Source organism: Oncorhynchus mykiss, chromosome 28 (assembly GCF_057628025.1).
Source record: "Oncorhynchus mykiss isolate SJ-2025 chromosome 28, ASM5762802v1, whole genome shotgun sequence".
NCBI classification, from domain to species: domain Eukaryota; kingdom Metazoa; phylum Chordata; class Actinopteri; order Salmoniformes; family Salmonidae; genus Oncorhynchus; species Oncorhynchus mykiss.
Window position 1 is genome coordinate 32,536,049 of NC_143049.1, and position 23,281 is coordinate 32,559,329.

At 44.9% G+C, this 23,281-nt stretch overlaps 1 protein-coding gene across 1 annotated transcript; it reads right to left on the minus strand.

Annotated features, from left to right (window-relative positions):
* Positions 1-191: 191 nt before the first annotated feature.
* Positions 192-11,648, minus strand: nilt2 (polymeric immunoglobulin receptor-like; the record flags this gene model as incomplete). The annotated part of the gene is given in 6 exon segments (NM_001160492.1): positions 192-691; positions 1,656-1,699; positions 3,292-3,390; positions 4,093-4,215; positions 10,828-11,169; positions 11,447-11,648. Coding segments are annotated over 6 exon segments (789 nt in total). The 5' UTR covers positions 11,493-11,648.
* Positions 11,649-23,281: the final 11,633 nt, after the last annotated feature.

Below are 23,281 nucleotides of genomic sequence, written 5' to 3' on the forward strand. Positions count from 1 at the left end.
CGCACGTGTATGTAAAGTGTCGGTACTGTGTTAGTTCCTCCGTGTGTTTGCACGATTATTCGAGAGCGTAGTTTGGGGATTTTTGTTCTGTGCCATTTGCATTGCTGGACTATTATTAAACACGCTCCTCAGACATCCCTGCTCTCCTGCGCCTGACTCCTACACCTCTCACCAAGACGCATGTTATCACAGAGCCAATATTTACTTAGATATTAACATGCAAATTAGGCCTAAGTGACCTAAACATTAAGACAAGGTGAGCAGAGACATGAAAGACAGAAGTCAAAGTAGCACATCTGATTGAGGACATAAAGCAGATTATGCAGATGTTTGCTCAAATTAAATCTCAACATTCAAGAGGTGGCACACATAGTTAATAACAGGTCACTGTGATTGGTTGCCAGTGTGTGTATGTCCCTTCTGATTGGTTGACAGTGACTCAGGTGTTTCTGGGTTTGCGGACTGTGGAGTAGATGGGAGGACTAGGTAGGGTTTTGACCAACGTTGACAGTGGCATCACCAGAAGAAGTGCCCTCTTAAAATGACAGCACTGGCTTCATTGGGGCAGCTGGGGTCCTTGTGGAAGTTGAGACCGGCATAGTTGAGATTCAGAGGGGCTTGTGGGTAAGTTGGCGTAGATGTTGGAATGTAGGGGTTGTTCATTTATTTCCTCATAGTCACCATCACAACCCTGGAAAGGAGGAAAACGAGGAGAGAGATGGGAGGACTTACGAGAGGGAAGAACATACACTTAACAAAAACACATGTAAAGTGTTGGTCCCATGTTTCATGAGCTGAAATCAAAGACCCCAGAAATGTTCTCTACGCACAAAAGTCTACATTTTGTACACAAATTTGTTTACATCTCTTAGTGAGCATTTCTACTTTGCCAAAATAATCCATCCACCTGACAGGTGTGACAAGAAGCTGATTAAACAGCATGATCTCACACTCAATGACTGCTACATTAGGCATATATTTTGTAGGAAACAATCAAAATTGTCAAATTTACTTTAGACAGATGCCAGTGTTGTCATTAGCTAGCAAAGTTTGTCAAATACCTAGCAATGCTAATTAGATATAATTCGGTGTGCTCCCCTCACTCTTATCTAGCTAGCTAACATTATACTAGATGTTTGTAAATTCACTCTGGGCATTCGTAAATTCAGAACGTTGTCAGATTGAATTTACTATGACAGAGCATTTCACTCCTGGAGCGTTCAGAGAGAACACTTGACGCTCTGTCCGAGGAGTAGGGTTGATCCGAGCATTCTGACTTCACAACAGCAGTCAAGCGCCCAAGCGAACTGGCTAAAGTTGGCTAGCTTGCTAGATACTTCTGACACAAATGAGGGAACTTCACCGTCAAGGCTCAGGAGAAGACCCAGATGCAGACAGTTTCAAAGTAACAAAAATGTTTATGAGCTGAAATAAGATCTCAGAAATGTTCCATATGCACAAAAGCTTATTTCTCAAATTTTGTACATCCCTGTCAGTGAGCATTTAAACTTTGCCAAAATAAGCCATCCACCTGACAGGTGTGGCATATCAAGAAGCTACACAGTGTGTTATACATTGCTCAGTATTGGGTATCCAGTAATCTGTTCAGGTGGTTTTAAGAGCTGCATTTCCACCAACAGGGCACACACACTGACCTCTCTGTTGATCCCAGTGTTCACCGTCGATGCAGGGGAGACAGCTGTAGAACACAGACAAAACACAGCTCACTATTTGGCTCCAGCATTCTGTTCAGGTGGATTTGAGAGCTGCATTTCCAAGAAACAGGGAGCCGAGAGCACACTGTTCACAATGAGACCTCTATTGTTCAATCAGGGCCAAAGGATGATTTGTACCTCTGTCACTCAGCTGCGTTATGCCATGGTCATCAACATTCTCATGACGCTCAGCCATACTGATGCCCAAAAGTCAAGTGGTGCCCAGTCATTCTTAACAGGGGCTATGAGTGTTTTGTCTAAATTACACTATAGTAGCTTGGAAATGCATGACATTGCCATTATGCAGCTATTTTGTAGGAAACAATTGTAATCAATATGTTGTCAAATTTACTTTAGACAGATGGCAATGTCGTCATTAGCTAGCAAAGTTTGTCAAAACTATCTAGCAATGCTCATGTTAATTAGCTGTAATTCAGTGTGCTCCCGTCCCTCTTATCTAGCTAGCTAACATGATACTACGGGTGTGTTCGTAAATTCACTCTGGAGTGTCAGAGTGCGCTCAGTGTTTTCTGGGCATTTGTAAATTCAGAACATTGTCAGATTGTCATAGTAAATTCAGAGCGTTTCACTCTCGGAGAGTTCAGAGAGAAGACTGGACCCTCTGCCCGAGGAGTAGGGTTGATCCAAGCATTCTGATTTCACAACAGCAGTCAAGCGGCCAAGCTAACTGGCCAACTTGCTAGATACTGCCGACACAAATGAGGGAATTTCTCACTCTGTCAAGGCTCAGGAGAAGACCCAGATGCAGACAGTTTCAAAGTAACAAAAGTTTCATAAACAGGGGGGCAGGTAGAGGACAGTAATCCAGGGTGGTGTGACAAGGTACAGAATGGCAGGCAGGCTCAGGACAGGCAGAATGGTCAAAACAAGAATACAGGAACTAGACAGGAGCACGGGAAATCCGTGTGTATGCTTGACAAAACAAACTGACAGGCAAACAGAACACAAGTACAAATACATTGGGGATAATGGGGAAGATGGGCGACACCTGGAGGGTGGCAACAAGCACAAAGACAGGTGAACCAGATCAGTGTGTGGCACTGACCATTTTACTCATTCTAGCAGAGCTGGTTAGGCTGTTCATGTTATCTAGAGCTTTGATACTATAACTGCAACAATTTAATGCCGTTTTTTTGCCAATGTTTACTGACACCGGTCATATTCAACAGGTATTGCAGTTCGTAAATTCAGTTATTCTGCACTCCTGTCACAGATGAGTGCTCTAAAATCAGAGTAGATAGCCAGAGTGAATTTACTAACACTCTTAGCTAGCTAACGTTATACTACACCTAAAGTCAATCGGATGACATCACAATGATAACAGAAGGTTCTCCAACTAATTATTTGTTTCCAAATCACTATAACGCACTTTAGACTAAATCTTAATCAGTGCTAGTTGAGAATGCACTAGTCAGTTGAGAATGCACTAGTCAGTGCTCAAGAGAACACTCAAAACAATAGTGACGAAATGTGCAATCATGAATATGCTAATTATTTATTTGAAATGAAGTGTGAAAAGGGGCATTTATGTTTTGACAGCGTGTGCGTTTCTCACCTGTTTTCTTGTTGCATTTCCATCTGTAGACTATAAGCAGACCGACTACAAGCAGCAATGTAACCAGACTCATAGATACTATGATGATCACTGATGCTCCTGGAACACAGACACACAAGTAGTGCCAACACTTCACAATCAGCAATTTAACTTACATGAGGCCTTTTTACAGTAATATGTAAAACAAGATCTGCCTCTGATAAAATGTAACATTTTATGTGCATCTTTTGTTTACATCCTATCCTTACATTAGCCTTGGATGTGGTGGCCAACATTCATGCATTGGTGCAGCCATTAGCATACACCATAGTATATAGACCACCAAAAGGCTAGCTGTTCAACTATACAGGAGCTCCTCATCTAAACCATAATGCAAACTTAAGTAATGCATCAAATCACAGGTGTGGACATTTTCCCCTATTTGTTTAAGGCTGATTTACACAGGCAGCCCAATTTGGATCTTTTTTTTCACTAATTGATATTTTGACCAATCAGATCAGCTCTGAAAAAGATCTAATGGGTTGTCCGAGAGACATGGTCTTTGCACTATACCACTCAGTGGGGAATCTGGTGTAGAAGTGTCCCACACTACCTAAAGTCAGGTTTGGCTCCAAATCAGTAACTTAGACTACAAAAGTACGTGTTGTGAAACCAGTTTCAAAGAGAAACCAGCATACAGTAGTTAAGGCTCATAGGCTGTGTTCACGCAACTTTTGACCAATCACAGATATTTTCAAATCATCTTTTTCAGAGCTGATCTGATTGAATAAGTAAAAAACACAGCAATAAGAGCTTATTTACCAGATCCATTGTGCGTTGATGAGATGGATGACGGTGGTGAGATGGCTAAGGATGATGAAGTTGGTGAACCAGGGTCTGAAGCGGTTGTAGTAGGTTCTGTTTTGGTGGTGATTGTTGGTTTTACTAAAAAGGACCACAAAACAAAGTGACAATTTTCCACTTGGCAAAAAAAAAAAAATGCTGTCTACTGGTATTAAAGTAGTTCTTGCAGGGGGATGTTGTAGAAAAGGATTGGAGACAGGAATACGTAATAGGGGGTTTTAACTCCACCCAAAAATACAACATGCCATGTAAAGGCACAGGGACGAAGTTCAAAACAAACACATGTACAAAAACACAGGGATGTAACCCAAACAAGAGGTTAAACCTCTAATAAATACCCAGGACGAGACCCATAATAACGAGGACACAATACACCACTGCACATGTACTCACAAGATCAACGGTCATGGGAACAATAACCGACCACACAATGCTGAGCAGAGGGCACATATATACAATGACTAATCAGAGGGAATGGGAACCAGGTGTGCGTAATAGGACAGTTCAGTGCCGCCTAGAGGCCGGTGACGTAGACCCCCGGAACTGGTGCACGGAGTGAGCAGGAGTACGGGGAATCGGTGACAGATGTGTTGTCGGAGAGACATTGCTTGTACACTATACCACTCAGAGGCGGGAATCTGATTCAAAGTCAGATTTGACGCCAGATCTGTCTCTTTACAGTACAAAAATATGTTTACAAACTAGCGTAGTGTAAAAAGGATCCATTGTGTGTTGATAGTGTTATGATATGGAGGGAAGGTTAGAGTTAGGACATTGACAAACAACACACTACCATGATACACTTTCACACTACATCCTCAGGTGGCAGCACCAACCGAGTCTAGATGCTGAGCCAAGTTTCTAGTTGCACACAGGTGCTGCCAATTAAGGTGTGTCCCAGCTGGCAGAGCCATGAGGCTGCTGGTTTTTGTTTGGCCATGAGGCCTTTCGTTTGTTTTTGAGTCTTTAGTTTGGGCATGCTTTTTTTCTACTTTTCTTTTTTGTACATATGTATTTTTCGTCACCATCTGAACAAATAATAATCCACTTGGACTGGCTGACCAAGAGGTCAAGAAGGAGCTGGCCCTGGACCTAAGATAAGTTGGCTGGGTTCACACCCTCAAGTCTCCTGGGTTCACACACTCAAACACATAGATCCCCTGAACGCAGCTCACTCTCCAGATCCCAATCACCTGAATTCTGATCACCTGTTGACACACCTGTATGTCATTATCACACACTATTTAGTTCAGTTCTTTGCACCCCATCATTGTGAGGTATTGTTTGTTTTGTGACACACTTCTATTCGGTGCTCTGTTTTTCCCGTAATTTAATCCTCCTGTGTATGATAGGCTATTGAGGCAGGCAAAAACAGATTTCCTGTTATCAACCTATTGCCTGATCTCCCGGGCGACATTACTAGCCTTTTCCCTTCCTGTACTGTTATCTTGTTGTCCCCCTTTGTATGACCTTCTGCCCGCCCCTGGACCCAGCTACCTGCCTCCTCCTATGGTCCTTTACAATAAAGTTGGAACCAGGTGAGAATTAGAACCAGGTGTGATGGAAGACAAGACAAAACCAATGGAAAATGAAAAGTGGATCGGCGATGGCTAGAAAGCCAGTGACGTCGACCGCCGAACGCCGCCCGAACAAGGAGAGGGACCGATTTCGGTGGAAGTCGTGACAGTACCCCCCCGAGACACCGGCCTCAGGGATGACCCGGAGGGCGAGTCGCAGGGCGATCCAGACGAAGACGGTGGAACTCTTGCAGCATAGAAGGGTCCAACACATCCTCGGCTGGAACCCAGCACCTCTACTCCGGACCGTACCCCTCCCACTCCACGAGATACTGAAGGCCCCTTGCCCGATGCCTCGAATCCAGTATGGAGCAAACGGAGTAGGCCGGGGCCCCCCCGATGTCCAGAGGGGGCGGAGGAACCTCTCGCACCTCAGACTCTTGGAGTGGGCCAGCCACCACTGGCCTGAGGAGAGACACATGGAACGAGGGGTTAATACAGTAATTGGGTGGAAGCTGTAACCTATAACAAACCTTGTTCACACTCCTCAGGACTTTAAATGGCCCCACAAACCGCGGGCCCAGTTTCCGGCAGGGCAGGCGGGAGGGCAGGTTTCGGGTCGAGAGCCAGACCCGGTCCCCTGGTGCGAACACCGGGGTCTCATTGCAGTGGCGATCTGCCTTTGTCCTCTGGTGCGTCACGGCCTGCTGAAGGGAGACACGAACAGCTTCCCATGTCTCCTCCGCGTGCATAAACCAGTCGTCCACCGCAGGAACCTCGGTCTGACCCTGATGCCAAGGTGCCAGAACCGGCTGGTACTCCAGTACGCATTGGAAGGGAGAGAGGTTAGTGGAGGAGTGGCGGAGTGGCGGAGCGAGTTCTGTGCCATCTCGGCCCAGGGCACGTACGCCGCCCACTCCCCGGCCGTGCCTGGCAATAGGACTGCAGAAACCTACCCACATCCTGGTTCACTCTCTCCACCTGCCCATTAATCTCGGGGTGAAAACCTGAAGTAAGGCTGATCGAGACCCCCAGACGCTCCATGAACGCCTTCCAGACCCTAGACGTGAACTGGGGACCCCGACCAGACACTGTATCTTCAGGCACCCCGTAGTGCCGGAAGACGTGTGTAAACAGGGCTTCCACAGTCTGTAGGGCCGTCGGGAGACCGAGCAGAGGAATGAGACGACAGGACTTAGAGAAATGATCCACAACAACCAGGATCGTGTTACCCTGTGAGAGTGGAAGATCAGTTAGAAAATCCACCGACAGGTGCGACCAAGGCCGCTGTGGAACGGATAAGGGGTGTAACTTACCTCTGGGCAGGTGCCTAGGAGCCTTACACTGGGCGCACACCGAGCAGGAGGAAACATAAACCCTCACGTCCTTAGACAAGGTAGGCCACCAGTACCTCCCACTCAAACAGCGCACTGTCTGACCGATCCCAGGATGACCAGAAGAGAGTGACGTGTGGGCCCAATCGATCAACAGGTCAGGAACAGCAGACGGGACGTACAGACGTCCAGCGACACACTGGACGGGAGCAGGCTCTGCACGTAACGCCTGCTCAATGTCCGTGTCCAGCTCCCATACTACCGGCGCCACCAGGCAGGAGGCGGGGAGTATGGGAGTGGGATCCATGGGCTTCCCCTCTGTGTCATACAGCCGGGACAATGCGTCTGCCTTCACATTCTGGGAGCCTGGTCTGTAGGACAGGGTAAACCCAAAACTGGTGAAAACATGGCCCACCTTGCCTGGCGAGGGTTCAGTCTCCTCGCTGCCCAGATGTACTCCAGATTGCGGTGGTCAGTCCAGATGAGAAAAGGGTGTCTAGCCCCCTCAAGCCAGTGTCTCCAAGCCTTCAAGGCCTTGATGACAGCCAACAGCTCCCAGTCCCCCACTTCATAGTTTCGCTCTGCCGGGATGAGCTTCTTTGAGAAGAAGGCACAGGGGCGGAGCTTCGGTGGTGTACCCGAGCGCTGAGAGAGCATGGCTCCTATCCCAGCCTCGGACGCGTCCACCTCCACTATGAATGCCCGTGCAGGTCCCGGAAAATCTTATCTACAACGGCTGAAGACTGATGGCGCATTCATCAACCCGTACGGCATGACGAGATAGTGCCCTGAGGTGGTACTGAAAGCCGTCTTCCACTCGTCTAACTCTCGGATACGCATCAGGTTGTAAGCGCTCCTGAGATCTAGTTTGGTGAAGAAGTTTGCCCCGTGCATTGACTCAATCACTGTAGCTATGAGTGGTAGCGGGTAGCTATACCTCACAGTGATCTGATTCAGGTATCCCCGATAGTCAATACACAGGCGTAGACCTCCCTCCTCCTTCTTCACAAAAAATAAACTAGAGGAGGCAGGTGAAGTGGAGGACCGAATGTACCCCTGACGCAGGGATTCGGAGACATATGTTTCCATAGCCTCCGTCTCTGCCTGTGAGAGGGGATACACGTGACTCCTGGGGAGTGCAGCATCTACCAGGAGATTTATTGCACAATTGCCCCGTCGATGAGGTGATAATTGAGTCGCCTTCTTTTTAGAGAAGGTGAGAGCCAAATCGGCATATTCAGGGGGAATGCGCACGGGGGAGACCTGGTCTGGACTCTCCACCGTAGTAGCACCAACGGAAACCTCCCCGAGCACCTCCCCGAGCACCTCCCCGAGCACTCCTGCGACCACCCCGTGAGAGCCCTCTGTGGCCAAGAAACAGTGGGGTCATGACAAACTAACCAGGGTAGGCCTAGCACCACGGGAAACGCAGGAGAATCAATAAGGTAGAGATTAATTCTCTCCTTGTGCCCCCTTTGCGTCACCATACCCAGAGGAGCGGGGGCCTCCCTGATCAAACCTGACCCTAATGGTCGACTATCTAAGGCGTGAACGGGGAAGGGCACAGCCACGGGAACAATGGGGATCCCTAAACTATAGGCGAACGCTCTATCTATAAAGTTCCCAGCCACGCCTGAATCGACGAACACCTTATGCTGGGGAAAGCGGGGAAATCTCAGAAAAGGTAACATAGACAAACATATGAGCAACAGAGGACTCTGGATGAGAATGGTGCCGGCTCAACTGGTGTGACGCCAGAGCGCCCTGCCTGTTACCTCGATCCCCAGAGGAACTAGCCCAGCACCGACCAGCAGTGTGACCTCTGCGGCCACAGATGGTGCACGAGCTGGAACCCCCTCCGGTATCCCTGTGCACCGCCCCTCCCAGCTCCGTAGGTATCGGAGAGGGGGTGCGGGGGGATGGATCCACCAGACACCGATCTGATCGTCCGCGGGTAGCCAGCAGGTTGTCCAACCGGATGGACAGGTCCACCAGCTGGTCAAACGTAAGGGTGGTGTCACTGCAGGCCAACTCCCGATTGACGTCCTCGCGCAGACTGCAGCAATAATGGTCGATCAGGGCCCTGTCGTTCCATCCCGCGCCGGCAGCAAGGGTCCTAAACTCTAGGGTGAACTCCTGGGCGCTCTTCGTCTCCTGCCTCAGATGGAAGAGGCGCTCACCCGCCGCTCGACCCTCAGGCGGATGGTCGAAGACTGCCCGGAAACAGCGGGTGAACTCCTCAAACTGGTCCAAACTCTGCATCTCCCTCTCTCCATACGGCGTTGGCCCACTCCAGGGCTTTCCCGGTGAGGCACGAGATGAGGGCGGACACCCTCTCACGACACGACGGAGCCGGGTGGATGGTGGCCAGGTTTAGGTCCAGTTGGAGAAGGAACCCCTGGCAGTTCGCAGCCTTCCCATCGTATCCCTGGGGCAGGGAGAGACGAATCCCACTGGGACCAGGATGAAGAGGGGCGCTCAGTGGAGCGCATTTCAGTTAACAAGGCACACCTGTTAAAAAGTTAACTTGTGGAATTTATTTCCTTCTTAATGCGATTGAGCCAATCAGTTGTGTTGTGACAAGGTAGGGGTGAGATACAGAAGATAGCCATATTTGGTAAAAGACCAAGTCCCTATTATGGCAAGAACAGCTCAAATAAGCAAAGAGAAACAACAGTCATCATTACTTTAAGACATGAATCCAGAAAATGTCAAGAATGATGAAAGTTTCTTCAAGTGCAGTCGCAAAAACCATCAAGCGCTATGATGAAGCTGGCTCTCATGAGGACCGCCACAAGAAAATAAGACCCAGAGTTACCTCTGCTGCAGAGGATAAGTTCATTAGAGTTACCAGCCTTAGAATTTGCAGTCCAAATAAATGCTTCACAGAGTTCAAGTAACAGACACATCTCAACATCAACTGTTCAGAGAAGACCGTGTGAATCAGGACTTCTTGGTCGAATTGCTGCAATGAAACCACTACTAAAGGACACCAATAATAAGAAGAGACTTGCTTTGGCCAAGAAACATGAGCAACACACATTAGACATCTGTCCTTTGGTCTGAATAGTCAAAATTTGAGATTTTGGGTTCCAACCTCCGTGTCTTTGTGAGACGCAGAGTAGGTGAACGGATGATCTCCGCATGTGTAGTTCCCACCGTGAAGCATGGAGGAGGAGGGGGGATGGTGTGGGGGTGCTTTACTGGTGACACTGTCAGTGATTTATTTAGAATTCAAGCCACTCTTAACCAGCATGGCTACCACAGCATTCTACAAATATGGCTATCTTGTGTATACCACCCCTACCTTGTCACAACACAACTGATTGGCTCAACTGCATTAAGAAGGAAAGAAACACCTGTTAATTTAAATGCATTCCAGGTGACTACCTCATGAAGCTGGTTGAGAGAATGCCAAGAGTGTGCAAAGCTGTCATCAAGGAAAAAGGTGGCTACTTGGAAGAATCTCAAATCTAAAATATATCTTGATTTGTTTAACAGTTTTTTGGTTACTACATGATTCAATATGTGTTATTTAATAGTGTTGATGTCTTCACTATTATTTTACAATGTAGAAAATAGTAAAAATAAAGAAAAAACCTTGATTGAGTAAGTGTGTCCAAACTTTTGACTGGTACTTTATGTAGCAATTGCAGATTGCTACATGCGCATAACAGAACAATGCATTCATTGTGTCAATGAATAATGTGCACAAAAATGGAATAATGCGCAGGATCTCAAGTTAAGACTCAGGTCAATAGCAGAAGCTTGATTAGGAATGTATATTATAATATGTTTAGTTTGGAAGTGACAAAGTTTTGAGGATCCAATGTTTACACTACCTTCAGAGACTTCAAGGTTCACTTTAATGTAGTTATCTTGTCCCCATTTGTCCACTCCACACCAGTATCTCCCAGCATCATTTAACGTCAGGTTGGTGATTGTCACAATGAAGACACTTTCTTCTCTGTTGTCCTTCAGCGAGTATCTCCCGTTAGAAGCACTGTTTTCCCCTGCCTCAGTCTTAATAACTTTGTCTTTATTAAAAACAGAACAATCCCCTTTGCAGAGGTACTTCTGTTGGCTCCTCCACTCCTCTTTATAAGGGCATCTGATCTCTGCCTTGCCCCCCTCATATCCTTCCACTGTGATCAACTCTGCTGAACACACACTCCACACAGCAGCTGTAGGACACACCAACAGTCTCATTACAAACAGTACAAACACCCCAGCTTCCATTTCACATACTGTAAGAGGGGATTCTGGTCTGGTACACAACTGGTGATCACCATCACATCCATCAGTACATACTGGACCTTGTGTTCCTCAGTGTCCCCTCCCCTTTATCCAACAACATTATCAGTGAGTGAATGGAGTTACACTGTAAAATGTTACAACCAAATGTATCCAACTATAGAGAGGAGTCACTGGACATGTGTTCATTCAGTCTGATGTACTCACCTAAGAGGAGGACAACCTTCAGTGTGAGGACCAGCAGGTTAACCATGATGACTTGTGGCTCCCAGCTAGTTCAAGTCTCTTTAGACCCTGTACACCCTGTTTACTACAGTCCCCTCAATACTTATATGTCCAGTTACCACCCCAGTACAGGAAGGTCTGCTCCTGCAGTGTGTATGAGAACCCCCCTGAGAGTGAGTGTGTCTACGCTGAGCCACAGAAGTCCTGCTGTTTCACTTCGTACTTCCTGAAACCATTTCACTTCTCAGTAACACTTTATAATAACGTCCGGCAATAAACAATTTGTAAGACATTTATATACAGTTTACTCACCATTTATTAATCATTTATTCCTACAATAAATATTAAATAAAAACATATACTGTATATAGACAGATTTTCAAACAACTTTTAAATTATTTGTTAATGATTTACTAGTTAGGGTGGCAGGTAACCTATGGGCCAGTAAGCGAAAGAATGCTGGTTTGAATCCCCGAGCTGACTAGGGCATTCTCGTTGACAAGGCACTTAACCCTAAATGCTTCTGTAAATCACTCTGGATAAGACCATCTGCTACAGTGCCTTCAGAAAGTATTCACACCCATAGATTTTGTCCACGTTTTGTTGTGTTACAAAATGGAATTAAAATGCATTGTCATTTTTTGTCAACAATGTAAACCAATCAAATTAAGTTAACAACACTGCCCTTTAATATAAAGTCCATTTTAAATCACAACACAATTTATAATTAAAACAATATAATTACAAATGTGGAAGCAAACAGGAAGCAGTAAAAAGGATGAATAAAATAACATAAATCACAGAGGATGCCTAAAACAGTCACTGATTAAAGGCCAAGCTAAAAGGTACATTGTTAACTGTGATTTTAAAAACCTCAATGGTTTTTGCTCCTTTTACCTGAGAGGGCAAGCTGTTCCATAACTGAGGGTCTTTGATAGAGGACATAGATTAGAACATTTTACACACACACACACACACACACACACACACACACACACACACACACACACACACACACACACACACACACACACACACACACACACACACACACACACAGAGAGCCCTGTTCACAATGAGAACTCTATTTCTCAGGGCCAAAGGATGATTGTACGTGCAAATAGTTTCTTGGAATTGAAAACTGGATGTGAAAAGAGTAATTTCCCTTATTTGACACAGTGTGTGTGTGAGAGTGAGTGTTTCTCACCTGTTTCCTTATTGAATTCACATCTATAGACCATGAGCAGGCTGACCACAAGCACCAATAGCAGCATAACCACATTCCCAGATACTATGATGACCACTGATGTATCTGAACACAGAAACAAACAGTACCATTAGAACACGTACTATACAATCAGCACTTCTGTTCAACACTCTAATGTACTTGTCCTCTTGCTCAGTTGTGCACCGGGGCCTCCCACTCCTCTTTCTATTCTGGTTAGAGCCAATTTGTGCTGTTCTGTGAGGAGAGTAGTACACAGCATTGAAAGAGATCTTCAGTTTCTTGGCAGTTTCTCGCATGGAATAGCCCTCATTTCTCAGAACAAGAATAGACTGATGAGTTTCAGAAGAAAGGACTTTGTTTTTAGACATTTTGAGCCTGTAATCGAACCCACAAATGCCGATGCTCCAAATACTCAATTAGTGTAAAGAAAGCCAGTTTAATTACTTCTTTAATCGGAAAACAGATTTCTGCTGTGCTAACATAATTGCAAATTGATTTCTAATTATCAATTAGCCTATTAAAATGATAAACTTGGATTAGATAACACAACATGCCGTTGGAACACAGGAGTGATGGTTGCTTTTAATGGGCCTCTGTACGCCTATGTAGATATTCCGTAAAGAATCTGCCGTTTCCAGCTACAATAGTCATTTACATCATTAACAATGTCTACACTGTATTCTGATCAATTTGATGTTATTTTAATGGACCAAAAATGTGCTTTTCTTTCAAAAACAAGAACATTTCTAAAGACCCCAAACTTTTAAACGGTAGTGTAAATATTTACACCTGTATGTCGTTGTCTTCTCTGTTGGAATCCGGTCCGTCTGCTGGAGAGTCAACCGACAGAAAGTCTCTGGTTATGTAAATTATGGATACGTCAGGCGTACACATGGATGTTTTATAGAATAGATGTTTCGCCGGTTGTCGGTATTCTTGTCCTAGACTTACGTAATTTCCAGCTGCAGACTAGTAATTCTACGTCTGGGATTTGCTCATATTCTGTAGTGATCGATAGTCTCAGAGTTGAACCATTTCCAGCCGTGTAGCCAAAACTATATCTGTATGGTCTCCGTGACCTATAGAGTTGTCACGTTCTGACCTTAGTTCCTTTGTTATGTCTTTGTTTTAGTTTGGTCAGGGCGTGAGTTGGGGTGGGTAGTCTATGTTCTTTTTTCTATGTTGTGTTTATGTGTTTGGCCTGGTATGGTTCTCAATCAGAGGCAGGTGTCGTTCGTTGTCTCTGATTGAGAATCATACTTAGGTAGCCTTTTCCCACCTGTGTTTTGTGGGTGATTATTTCTCCGTGTCAGTGTTGGTTACACACGGGATTGTGTCGGTTTTCATTTATTTCTCTTGTTCCTTTTGTTTTCTGTGTCCAGTGATATTTCATTAAAATATATAATGAACACATACCATGCTGCGCCTTGGTCCTCCTCTCATTCCACCGAAGACAACCGTTACAGGAGTTGTAGTTCTTAACCATTTCAACATGTAGCGTCAGCTCCATATTTTGGTCTATAGAATTGCAGCAGTTCCAACGTGGGGACTCCGTAATGTACATTTCTTAGGAAGTGGTTTAATTCTCTGTGGAAAAAGGGGCAGTTCTATGACACCTGATGTAATGTCTGGCCTCACGGGGGCGTGGTCACTGACTAGTTAAACTTTATATGAACATCCATACTCTTATTTAGAAGGTTAACGTCACATTACATCTTTTCACAAATGGTTTCATGTTTAATCACATACGTTTCACAATATTTAGATGTAAACCTGACAGCTGGGAAATGTACATTTGAACCTTTTCACATGTACCAACACAATGGTGTGATCATTCTACAGTGGTCCCTGTAGCATACGATCAAACGCTTATTTAAAACGGCCAGTTTCGAATGATGCATCAATCAGCATTTGAGCTGGCCACACTTTTTTTCAGAAACATTTTGCACAAACACAGTCCTTACAAAGTTATGTCCAGAATGTTAGCAGAAGTATCTACAGCATAACACAATCATCCAAATTGGAAAAATGTAGGCTACATTTGTCTTAGCGCTAACTGAGGAAAGATTGACATAACACATGCGGTCAAATTTGTATAACTCTCGCTGAGCAAATACAATATGAATTAGCTAATATAAATTACTATGTATAATGAATCACATCCAGGGTGAGCTCACCATTGATCAAAATAATTGAGTAAAACACTCTCTAGAAATCGAAAGTAATCCGACGTTGGGTAGTTTCTGCTCGCTGCCATGCTTTTTTCCCCTCAAAGAAACCAAAGATAATAAGAGGAGACAAGATGAGTTTGGTCTGTTTATAGTATGCATGTTCAAAGGGGGGTGTCATCCACCATGGTTCACATCCCACCATTAATTTCCGGAAGTCCTCAAGAAATGAGTGAACCCTTACGCCCCTCATTTTGTTATAACATTTTCGGTCCAACAGACGCTTACGTGAAACCCAGTAGGCATTGTATGTCAACAAACATGGCTCCACACACATAGCTGGAATTAGCTTAGCTCATCATAATCAGTACAACCTTCAAAAAAGTATTTTACACACATAATATGTACATATTACAATCTATGCAAGAATCGGAATGCATGATTCATCCCCGGCACTTGAAAAACGTGAATAAAACAGTAAATATATCAATACTTTGATACAAATGGTGCGTGCAGGCAGTCAATCACGTAACCTCTCACTCCCACTCTGAACCATTCAGTGTTGTTGTTTATGTATGTAGCTAGTGAGATAAGCTGTAGCATTAGCAATGTCTTTCAAAAGGAGACAACTCACAAATGCGGAAATTCTGGAGATTTTAAAAAATTCTGACAATGAGCCTGAAAGTCAGTAATCAGATTCTGGCAGTGACAGTGAGGAGCTGACCCCCAACCATTGAAAACCCTTAATCTGAGGACCCCTTGTCCACGGACAAAGTCCCAGTTCCCTTTGAAGATGCTGGTGGTGATGGAGGCAGACTGACAATGGATGAAGTACAGGAGTTCTGTGGTAGCTGGAAGGCTGCCAGCCACACATAGCCAGCTAGCTAACATAGCATCCCTCTCTGTTTCAACCAGGTGTTTGAGTAGGCTAAACTAGATAGCTGCATTTGCTAGCTAAGTAATGAAAGTAAAAGTAAAAAAATGTACACTACGAAACATAGATAGTTCTCTCTCTCTCGCTCTTAGTGCTAAACACGGCTGCTAGAATCTTGACTAGAACCCCAAAATTTGACCATATTACTCCAGTGCTAGCCTCTACACTGGCTTCCTGTAAAGGCTAGGGCTGATTTCAAGGTTTTACTGCTAACCTACAAAGCATTACATGGGCTTGCTCCTACCTATCTCTCCGTCTTTGTCCTGCCGTACATACCTACACGTATGCTACGGTCACAAGACGCAGGCCTCCTTATTGTCCCTAGAATTTCTAAGCAAACAGCTGGACGCAGGGCTTTCTCCTATAGAGCAACAATTTTATGGAATGGTCTGCCTATTCATGTGAGAGACACAGACTTGGTCTCAACCTTTAAGTCTTTATTGAAAACTCATGTATTCAGTAGATCCTATGATTGAGTGTAGTTTGGCCCAGGGATGTGAAGGTGACCAGAAAGGCCCTGGAGCAACGAACCGCCCTTGCTGTCTCTGGCTGGCTGGTTCCTCTCTCCACCAGGATTCTCTGCTTTTAACCCTATTACGAGATCCCTCCTGTCTCAGCCTCCGGTATTTACGCTGCAATAGTTTGTGTAGCGGGGCTAGGGTCAGTCTGTTATGTATGGAGTATTTCTCATGTCTTATCCGGTGTCCTGTGTGAATTTAAGTATGCTCCCTCTAATTCCCTCTCGCTCACCTCCCGGACGACTTGAGCCCTGGGACCATGTCTCAGGAATACCTGGCCTGATGACTCCTTGCTGTCCCCAGTCCACCTGGTCATGCTGCTGCTCCAGTTTCAACTGTTCAGCCTGTGGCTATGGAGCCCTGACCTGTTCACCGGATGTGCTACCTTGTTCCGGACCTGCTGTTTTCGACTCTCTCTCTCTGCCTCACCTGCTGTCTCTAAATCTGAATGCTCGGCTATGAAAAGCCAACTGACATTTATTCCTGAGGTGCTGACCTGTTGCACCCTCTACAACCCCTGTGATTATTATTATTATTATTTGACCCTGCTGGTCATCTATGAACGTTTGAACATCTTGGCCATGTACTGTCATAATCTCAACCCGGCACAGCTAGAAGAGGACTGGCCACCCCTTAGAGCCTGGTTCCTCTCTAGGTCCCTTCCTAGGTTCCATCCTATGGAGTTTTTCCGAACCACTGTGCTTCTACATCTGCATTGCTTGCTGTTTGGGGTTTTAAGCTAGGTTTCTGTATAAGCACTTTGTGACATCGGCTGTAAAAGGGCAAACCACCAGCTTTATAAATACATTTGATTGATTGATAGGTTGGAGGATGTCATCCGGGAAGTCTATCGAAGGGGGTGAGAACTATGAGCCTCCTACTGTAGGTTTTGAATTGTTCAATGTACCCAGAGGAGGACAGAAGCTAGCTGTCCTCCAGCTACACCATGGTGCAACGCTAAAGAGTGCTGCTGAGGCTACTGTATACCTTCATTGAAAAACAGTGTGTTTTAATCAATTATTTGGTGACATGAATATACATATTTAGTCAAGTTTATTCTAAAAAGGATAATTTTTTATGTTTAACTTGTTCATTTTTCTGAAATTCATTGAGTAGGATGGTGTGGTGGAAATTATGAAATAAGGATCTGCTGGAGTCCAAGTCTAACCAAGATTCTTTATTTCTGAGCTCAGAGAGAATAACAGAGTTACACAGCGCAGTGTAGACAGTCTGAATTCTGAAGCATTGGGTGATAAGCACATATCTTTATAGTTCCTGTTCTTGGGCAGGACTCTCAGTTCCCTTTTTATTTATACAAGGACACAGGAGCAAACTGGTTTGCAACACAGGATTATACTCCCAAGAACAGGAGATTATAATAGGAGGATGGTTGGAGTGGCGTTCGCGTCATGGCCTGCCACTGGATTTGGTATTGACATCAGGAGAAGCAGTGCAGCATAGGGTAGTGTGGAAACAGGAGGTGGATGGGGTGATAAGTCTGGATAAACTCAACAGGTCATTTTGGTGACCAGTCATTTGGGAGGCTTAGGGTCTCGGCGGGGGCGGTCCTGAGGTGTCGGAACTCAGTGTGTATGGTGGTCAGAGGTGTTTATTTTTCTTCTTTGTCTTCCTCAGATTCTCCGCCGTCTGCCCCCACAGCCCACACTCCTGCTGCTGGGGGTCCTGGTTGTGGAGGTGGTAGCTGTTTTGAGGTGGGGGGAGTGTAGTGTGGTGGATGATGTTGATACAGTTCATCTTTAAGTCTGTTCCTACTTGTTTTGCCTTTCTTTTCTTCAGATTTCATCATTACCTCTGCACTTATCCTCTCTCACTCTGTCCTTGTCTCTGCTTCAACTTCCCACTTTCTAAAATGATCCCATCCTATATTATATTTCTTGCCTTTCCCTACTTTCTCCAACCGTTCTGACTAATTTCAACTTAACGACATTGAGGGTGTCTGAAATCTGAAGCATTGGGTGATAAGCACATATCTTTATAGTTCCTGTTCTTGGGCGGGACTCTCAGTTCCCTTTTCATCTATACAAGGACACAGGAGCAAACTGGTTTGAAACACAGGATTATACTCCCAAGAACAGGAGATTATAATAGGACAGTTTCACACAGTTTCACAAGGTTAGTCATATACTCAGTTATGTGGATACATACAATTAAAATGTTACATTAAAATGGTCCTCCCCTTCCTCTGAGGAGGAGATTCCACTGCAATATGTACATACTGTGGGGAGAACAAGTATTTGATACACTGACAATTTTCCTGGTTTTCCTACCTACAAAGCATGTAGAGGTCTGTAATTTGTATACTTCAACTGTGAGAGACGCAATCTAAAAAAAAAAATCACATTGTATGATTTTTAAGTAATGAATTAGCATTTTATTGCATGACATAAGTATTTGATCACCTACCAACCAGTAAGAATTCCGGCTCTCACAGACCTGTTAGTTTTTCTTTAAGAGGCCCTCCTGTTCTCCACTCATTACCTGTATTAACTGCACCTGTTTGAACTCGTTACCTGTATAAAATACACCTGTTCCCACTCTCAATCAAACAGACTCCAACCTCTCCAAAATGGCCAAGACCAGAGAGCTGTGTAAGGACATCAGGGATACAATTGTAGACCTGCACAAGGCTGGGATGGGCTACAGGACAATAGGCAAGCAGACTGGTTTGAAACACAGGATTATACTCCCAAGAACAGGAGATTATAATAGGACAGTTTCACACAGTTTCACAAGGTTAGTCATATACTCAGTTATGTGGATACATACAATTAAAATGTTACATTAAAATGGTCCTCCCCTTCCTCTGAGGAGGAGATTCCACTGCAATATGTACATACTGTGGGGAGAACAAGTATTTGATACACTGACAATTTTCCTGGTTTTCCTACCTACAAAGCATGTAGAGGTCTGTAATTTGTATACTTCAACTGTGAGAGACGCAATCTAAAAAAAAAATCACATTGTATGATTTTTAAGTAATGAATTAGCATTTTATTGCATGACATAAGTATTTGATCACCTACCAACCAGTAAGAATTCCGGCTCTCACAGACCTGTTAGTTTTTCTTTAAGAGGCCCTCCTGTTCTCCACTCATTACCTGTATTAACTGCACCTGTTTGAACTCGTTACCTGTATAAAATACACCTGTTCCCACTCTCAATCAAACAGACTCCAACCTCTCCAAAATGGCCAAGACCAGAGAGCTGTGTAAGGACATCAGGGATACAATTGTAGACCTGCACAAGGCTGGGATGGGCTACAGGACAATAGGCAAGCAGCTTGGTGAGAAGGCAACAACTGTTGGCGCAATTAGTGGAAAATGGAAGAAGTTCAAGAAGACGGTCAATCACCCTCGGTCTGGGGCTCCATGCAAGATCTCACCTCGTGGGGCATCAATGATCATGAGGAAGGTGAGGGATCAGCCCAGAACTACACGGCAGGACCTGATCAATGACCTGAAGAGAGATAGGACCACAGTCTCAAAGAAAACCATTAGTGACACACTACGCCGTCATGGATTAAAATCCTGCAGCGCACGCAAGGTCCCCCTGCTCAAGCCAGCGCATGTCCAGGCCCATCTGAAGTTTGCCAATGACCATCTGGATGATCCAGAGGAGGAATGGGAGAAGGTCATGTGGTCTGATGAGACAAAAATAGAGCTTTTTGGATGAGAAGGATGAGTACAACCCCAAGAACACCATCCCAACCGTGAAGCATGGAGGTGGAAACATAATTCTTTGGGGATGCTTTTCTGCAAAGGGGACAGGACGACTGCACCGTATTGAGGGGAGGATGGATGGCCATGTATCGCGAGATCTTGGCCAACAACCTCCTTCCCTCAGTAAGAGCATTGAAGATGGGTCGTGGCTGGGTCTTCCAGCATGACAATGACCCGAAATACACAGCCAGGGCAACTAAGGAGTGACTCCGTAAGAAGCATATCAAGGTCCTGGAGTGGCCTAGCCAGTCTCCAGACCTGAACCCAATAGAAAATCTTTGGAGGGAGCTGAAAGTCCGTATTGCCCAGCGACAGCCCCGAAACCTGAAGGATCTGGAGAAGGTCTGTATGGAGGAGTGGGCCAAAATCCCTGCTGCAGTGCAAACCTGGTCAAGAACTACAGGAAACGTATGATCTCTGTTATTGCAAACAAAGGTTTCTGTACCAAATATTAAGGTCTGACTGGGAGACCCATGGGGTGGCACACAATTGGCCCAGTGTCGTCCGGTTTAGGCGAGGTTTTGGCCGGCAGGGATGTCCTTGTCCCATCGCACACTAGCAACTCCTGTGGCGGGCCGGGTGCAGCACACGCTGACACGGGCGCCAGGAGTACGATGTTTCCTCTGACACATTGGTGCGGCTGGCTTCCGGGTTAAGTGGGCATTGTGTCAAGAAGCAGTGCGGCTCGGTTGGGTTGTGTTTTGAGTCCGTACGGGAGTTGCAGCGATGAGACAAGACCGTAACTACCAATTGGATACCACAAAAAAGGGGTTAAAAAAACATGATATATATATTTTAAAATTACTCCTACACGTGTCCAGGTCAAGGTCATAAAGGAACAGTTTGTGACCCATATCACTTAACTTCCTGCCTAGTAATAAAGATGCAATGTTTAGAGAGAAGGGGGAGACTCCACCCAAATTGGGGTATATACAGTTGAAGTCGGAAGTTTACATACACCTTAGCCAAATACATTTAAACTCAGTTTTCACAATTCCTGACATTTAATCCTAGTACAAATTCCCTGTCTTAGGTCAGTTAGGATCACCACTTTATTTTAAGAATGTGAAATGTCAGAATAATTGTACAGAAAATGATTTCTTTCAGATTTGATTTCTTTCATCACATTCCCAGTGGGTCAGAAGTTGACATACACTCAATTAGTATTTGTTAGCATTGCCTTTAAATTGTTTAACTTGGGTCAAATGCTTCAGGTAACCTTCCACAAGCTTCCCACAATACATTGGGTGAATTTTGGCCCATTCCCCCTGACAGAGCTGGTGTAACTGAATCAGGTTTGTAGGCATCCTTGCTCGCACACGCTTTTTCAGTTATACCAACACATTTTCTATAGGATTGAGGTCAGGGCTTTGTCATGGCCACTCCAATACCTTGACCGTTGTCCTTAAGCCATTTTTCCACAACCTTGGAAGTATGCTTGGGGTCATTGTCCATTTGGAAGACCCATTTGCAACCAAGCTTTAACTTCCTGACTGATGTCTTGAGATGTTGCTTCAATATATCCACATACTTTTCCTCCCTCATGATGCCATCTATTTTGTGAAGTGCACCAGTTCCTCCTGCAGTAAAGCACCCCCACAACATGATGCTGCCACCCCCGTGCTACATGTTTGGGATGGTGTTCTTCAGCTTGCAAGCCTCCCCTTTTTCCTCCAAACATAACGATGGTCATTATGGCCAAACAGTTCTATTTTTGTTTCATCAGACCAGAGGACATTTCTCCAAAAAGTACAATCTTTACGAGTACGAGTCCCAAGTGCAGTTGCAAATCGTAGTCTGGATTTTTCATGGCGGTTTTGGAGCAGTGGCTTCTTCCTTGCTGAGCGACCTTAGGACTCGTTTTACTGTGGATATAGATACTTTTGTGCCTGTTTCCTCCAGCATCTTCACAGAGTCATTTGCTGTTGTTCTGGGATTGATTTGCACTTTTCGCACCAAAGTACGTTCATCTCTAGGAGACAGAATGCATCTCCTTCCTGAGCGGTATGACAGCTGCATGATCCCATGGTGTTTATACTTGCATACTATTGTTTGTACAGATGAACGTGGTACCTTCAGGCGTTTGGAAATTTCCCCCAAGGATGAACCAGACTTGTGGAGGTCTACAATTTTTTTCTGAGGTCTTGGATGATTTCTTTTGATTTTCCCATGATGTCAAGCAAAGACACTGAGTTTGAAGGTGGCCTTGAAATACATCCACAGATACACCTCTAATTGACTCAAATGATGTCAATTAGCCTATCAGAAGCTTCTAAAGCCATGACATAATTTTCTAGAATTTTCCAAGCTGTTTAAAGGCACAGTCAACTTAGTGTATGTAAACTTCTGACCCACTGGAATTGTGATACAATTAATTATAAGTGAAATAATCTGTCTGTAAACAATTGTTGTAAACTTTCTATGTCATGCACAAAGTCCTAACCGACTTGCCAAAACTATAGTTTGTTAACAGGAAATGTGTGGAGTGGTGTAAAAACGGGTTTTAATGACTCCAACCTAAGTGTATGTAAACGTCCGACTTCAACTGTATACTACCACTGGTGGAAATATGTCTTTGTCTTATTCAGCTGTGTAACCCAATGGGTGAATAAACTTGCTTTAAGCTTTACGAATCGTAATTTAAAACCTAACAGTTGGCGCTGTGAGCAGGGTTGGCGCTGTGAGCAGGGTTGGCGCTGTGAGCAGGGTTGGCGCTGTGAGCAGGGTTCACCGTGATTTACAGTCAAACCAGAAATTCCGAATCAGTGAACAGGAGCCAGCACCAGAAACAAGGTAGGCACAGTTCCTACACCTGTTATCACTCATTCTGAAATCTTGAGGAGACGAGAGTCGTGAAACATTTTCCGTCACCAAACTGTTCCTGGATGGTTGGGAGAAGTTGCCCTTGGAGGATGTGTTCTTAGGCAAAATCATGAGTGAGCCCACTCCCTTGGCTGAGAAGCAACCCCACACATGAATGGTCTCAGGATGCTTTACTGTTGGCATGACACAGGACTGATGGTAGCGCTCACCTTGTCTTCTCCTGACAAGCTTTTTTCCGGATGCCCCAAACAATGGGAAAGGGGATTCATCAAAGAAAATGACTTTACCCCAGTCCTCAGCCGTCCAATCCCTGTACCTTTTGCAGAATATCAGTCTGTCCCTGATGTTTTTCCTGGAGAGAAGTGGCTTCTTTGCTGCCCTTCTTCACACCAGGCCATCCTCCAAA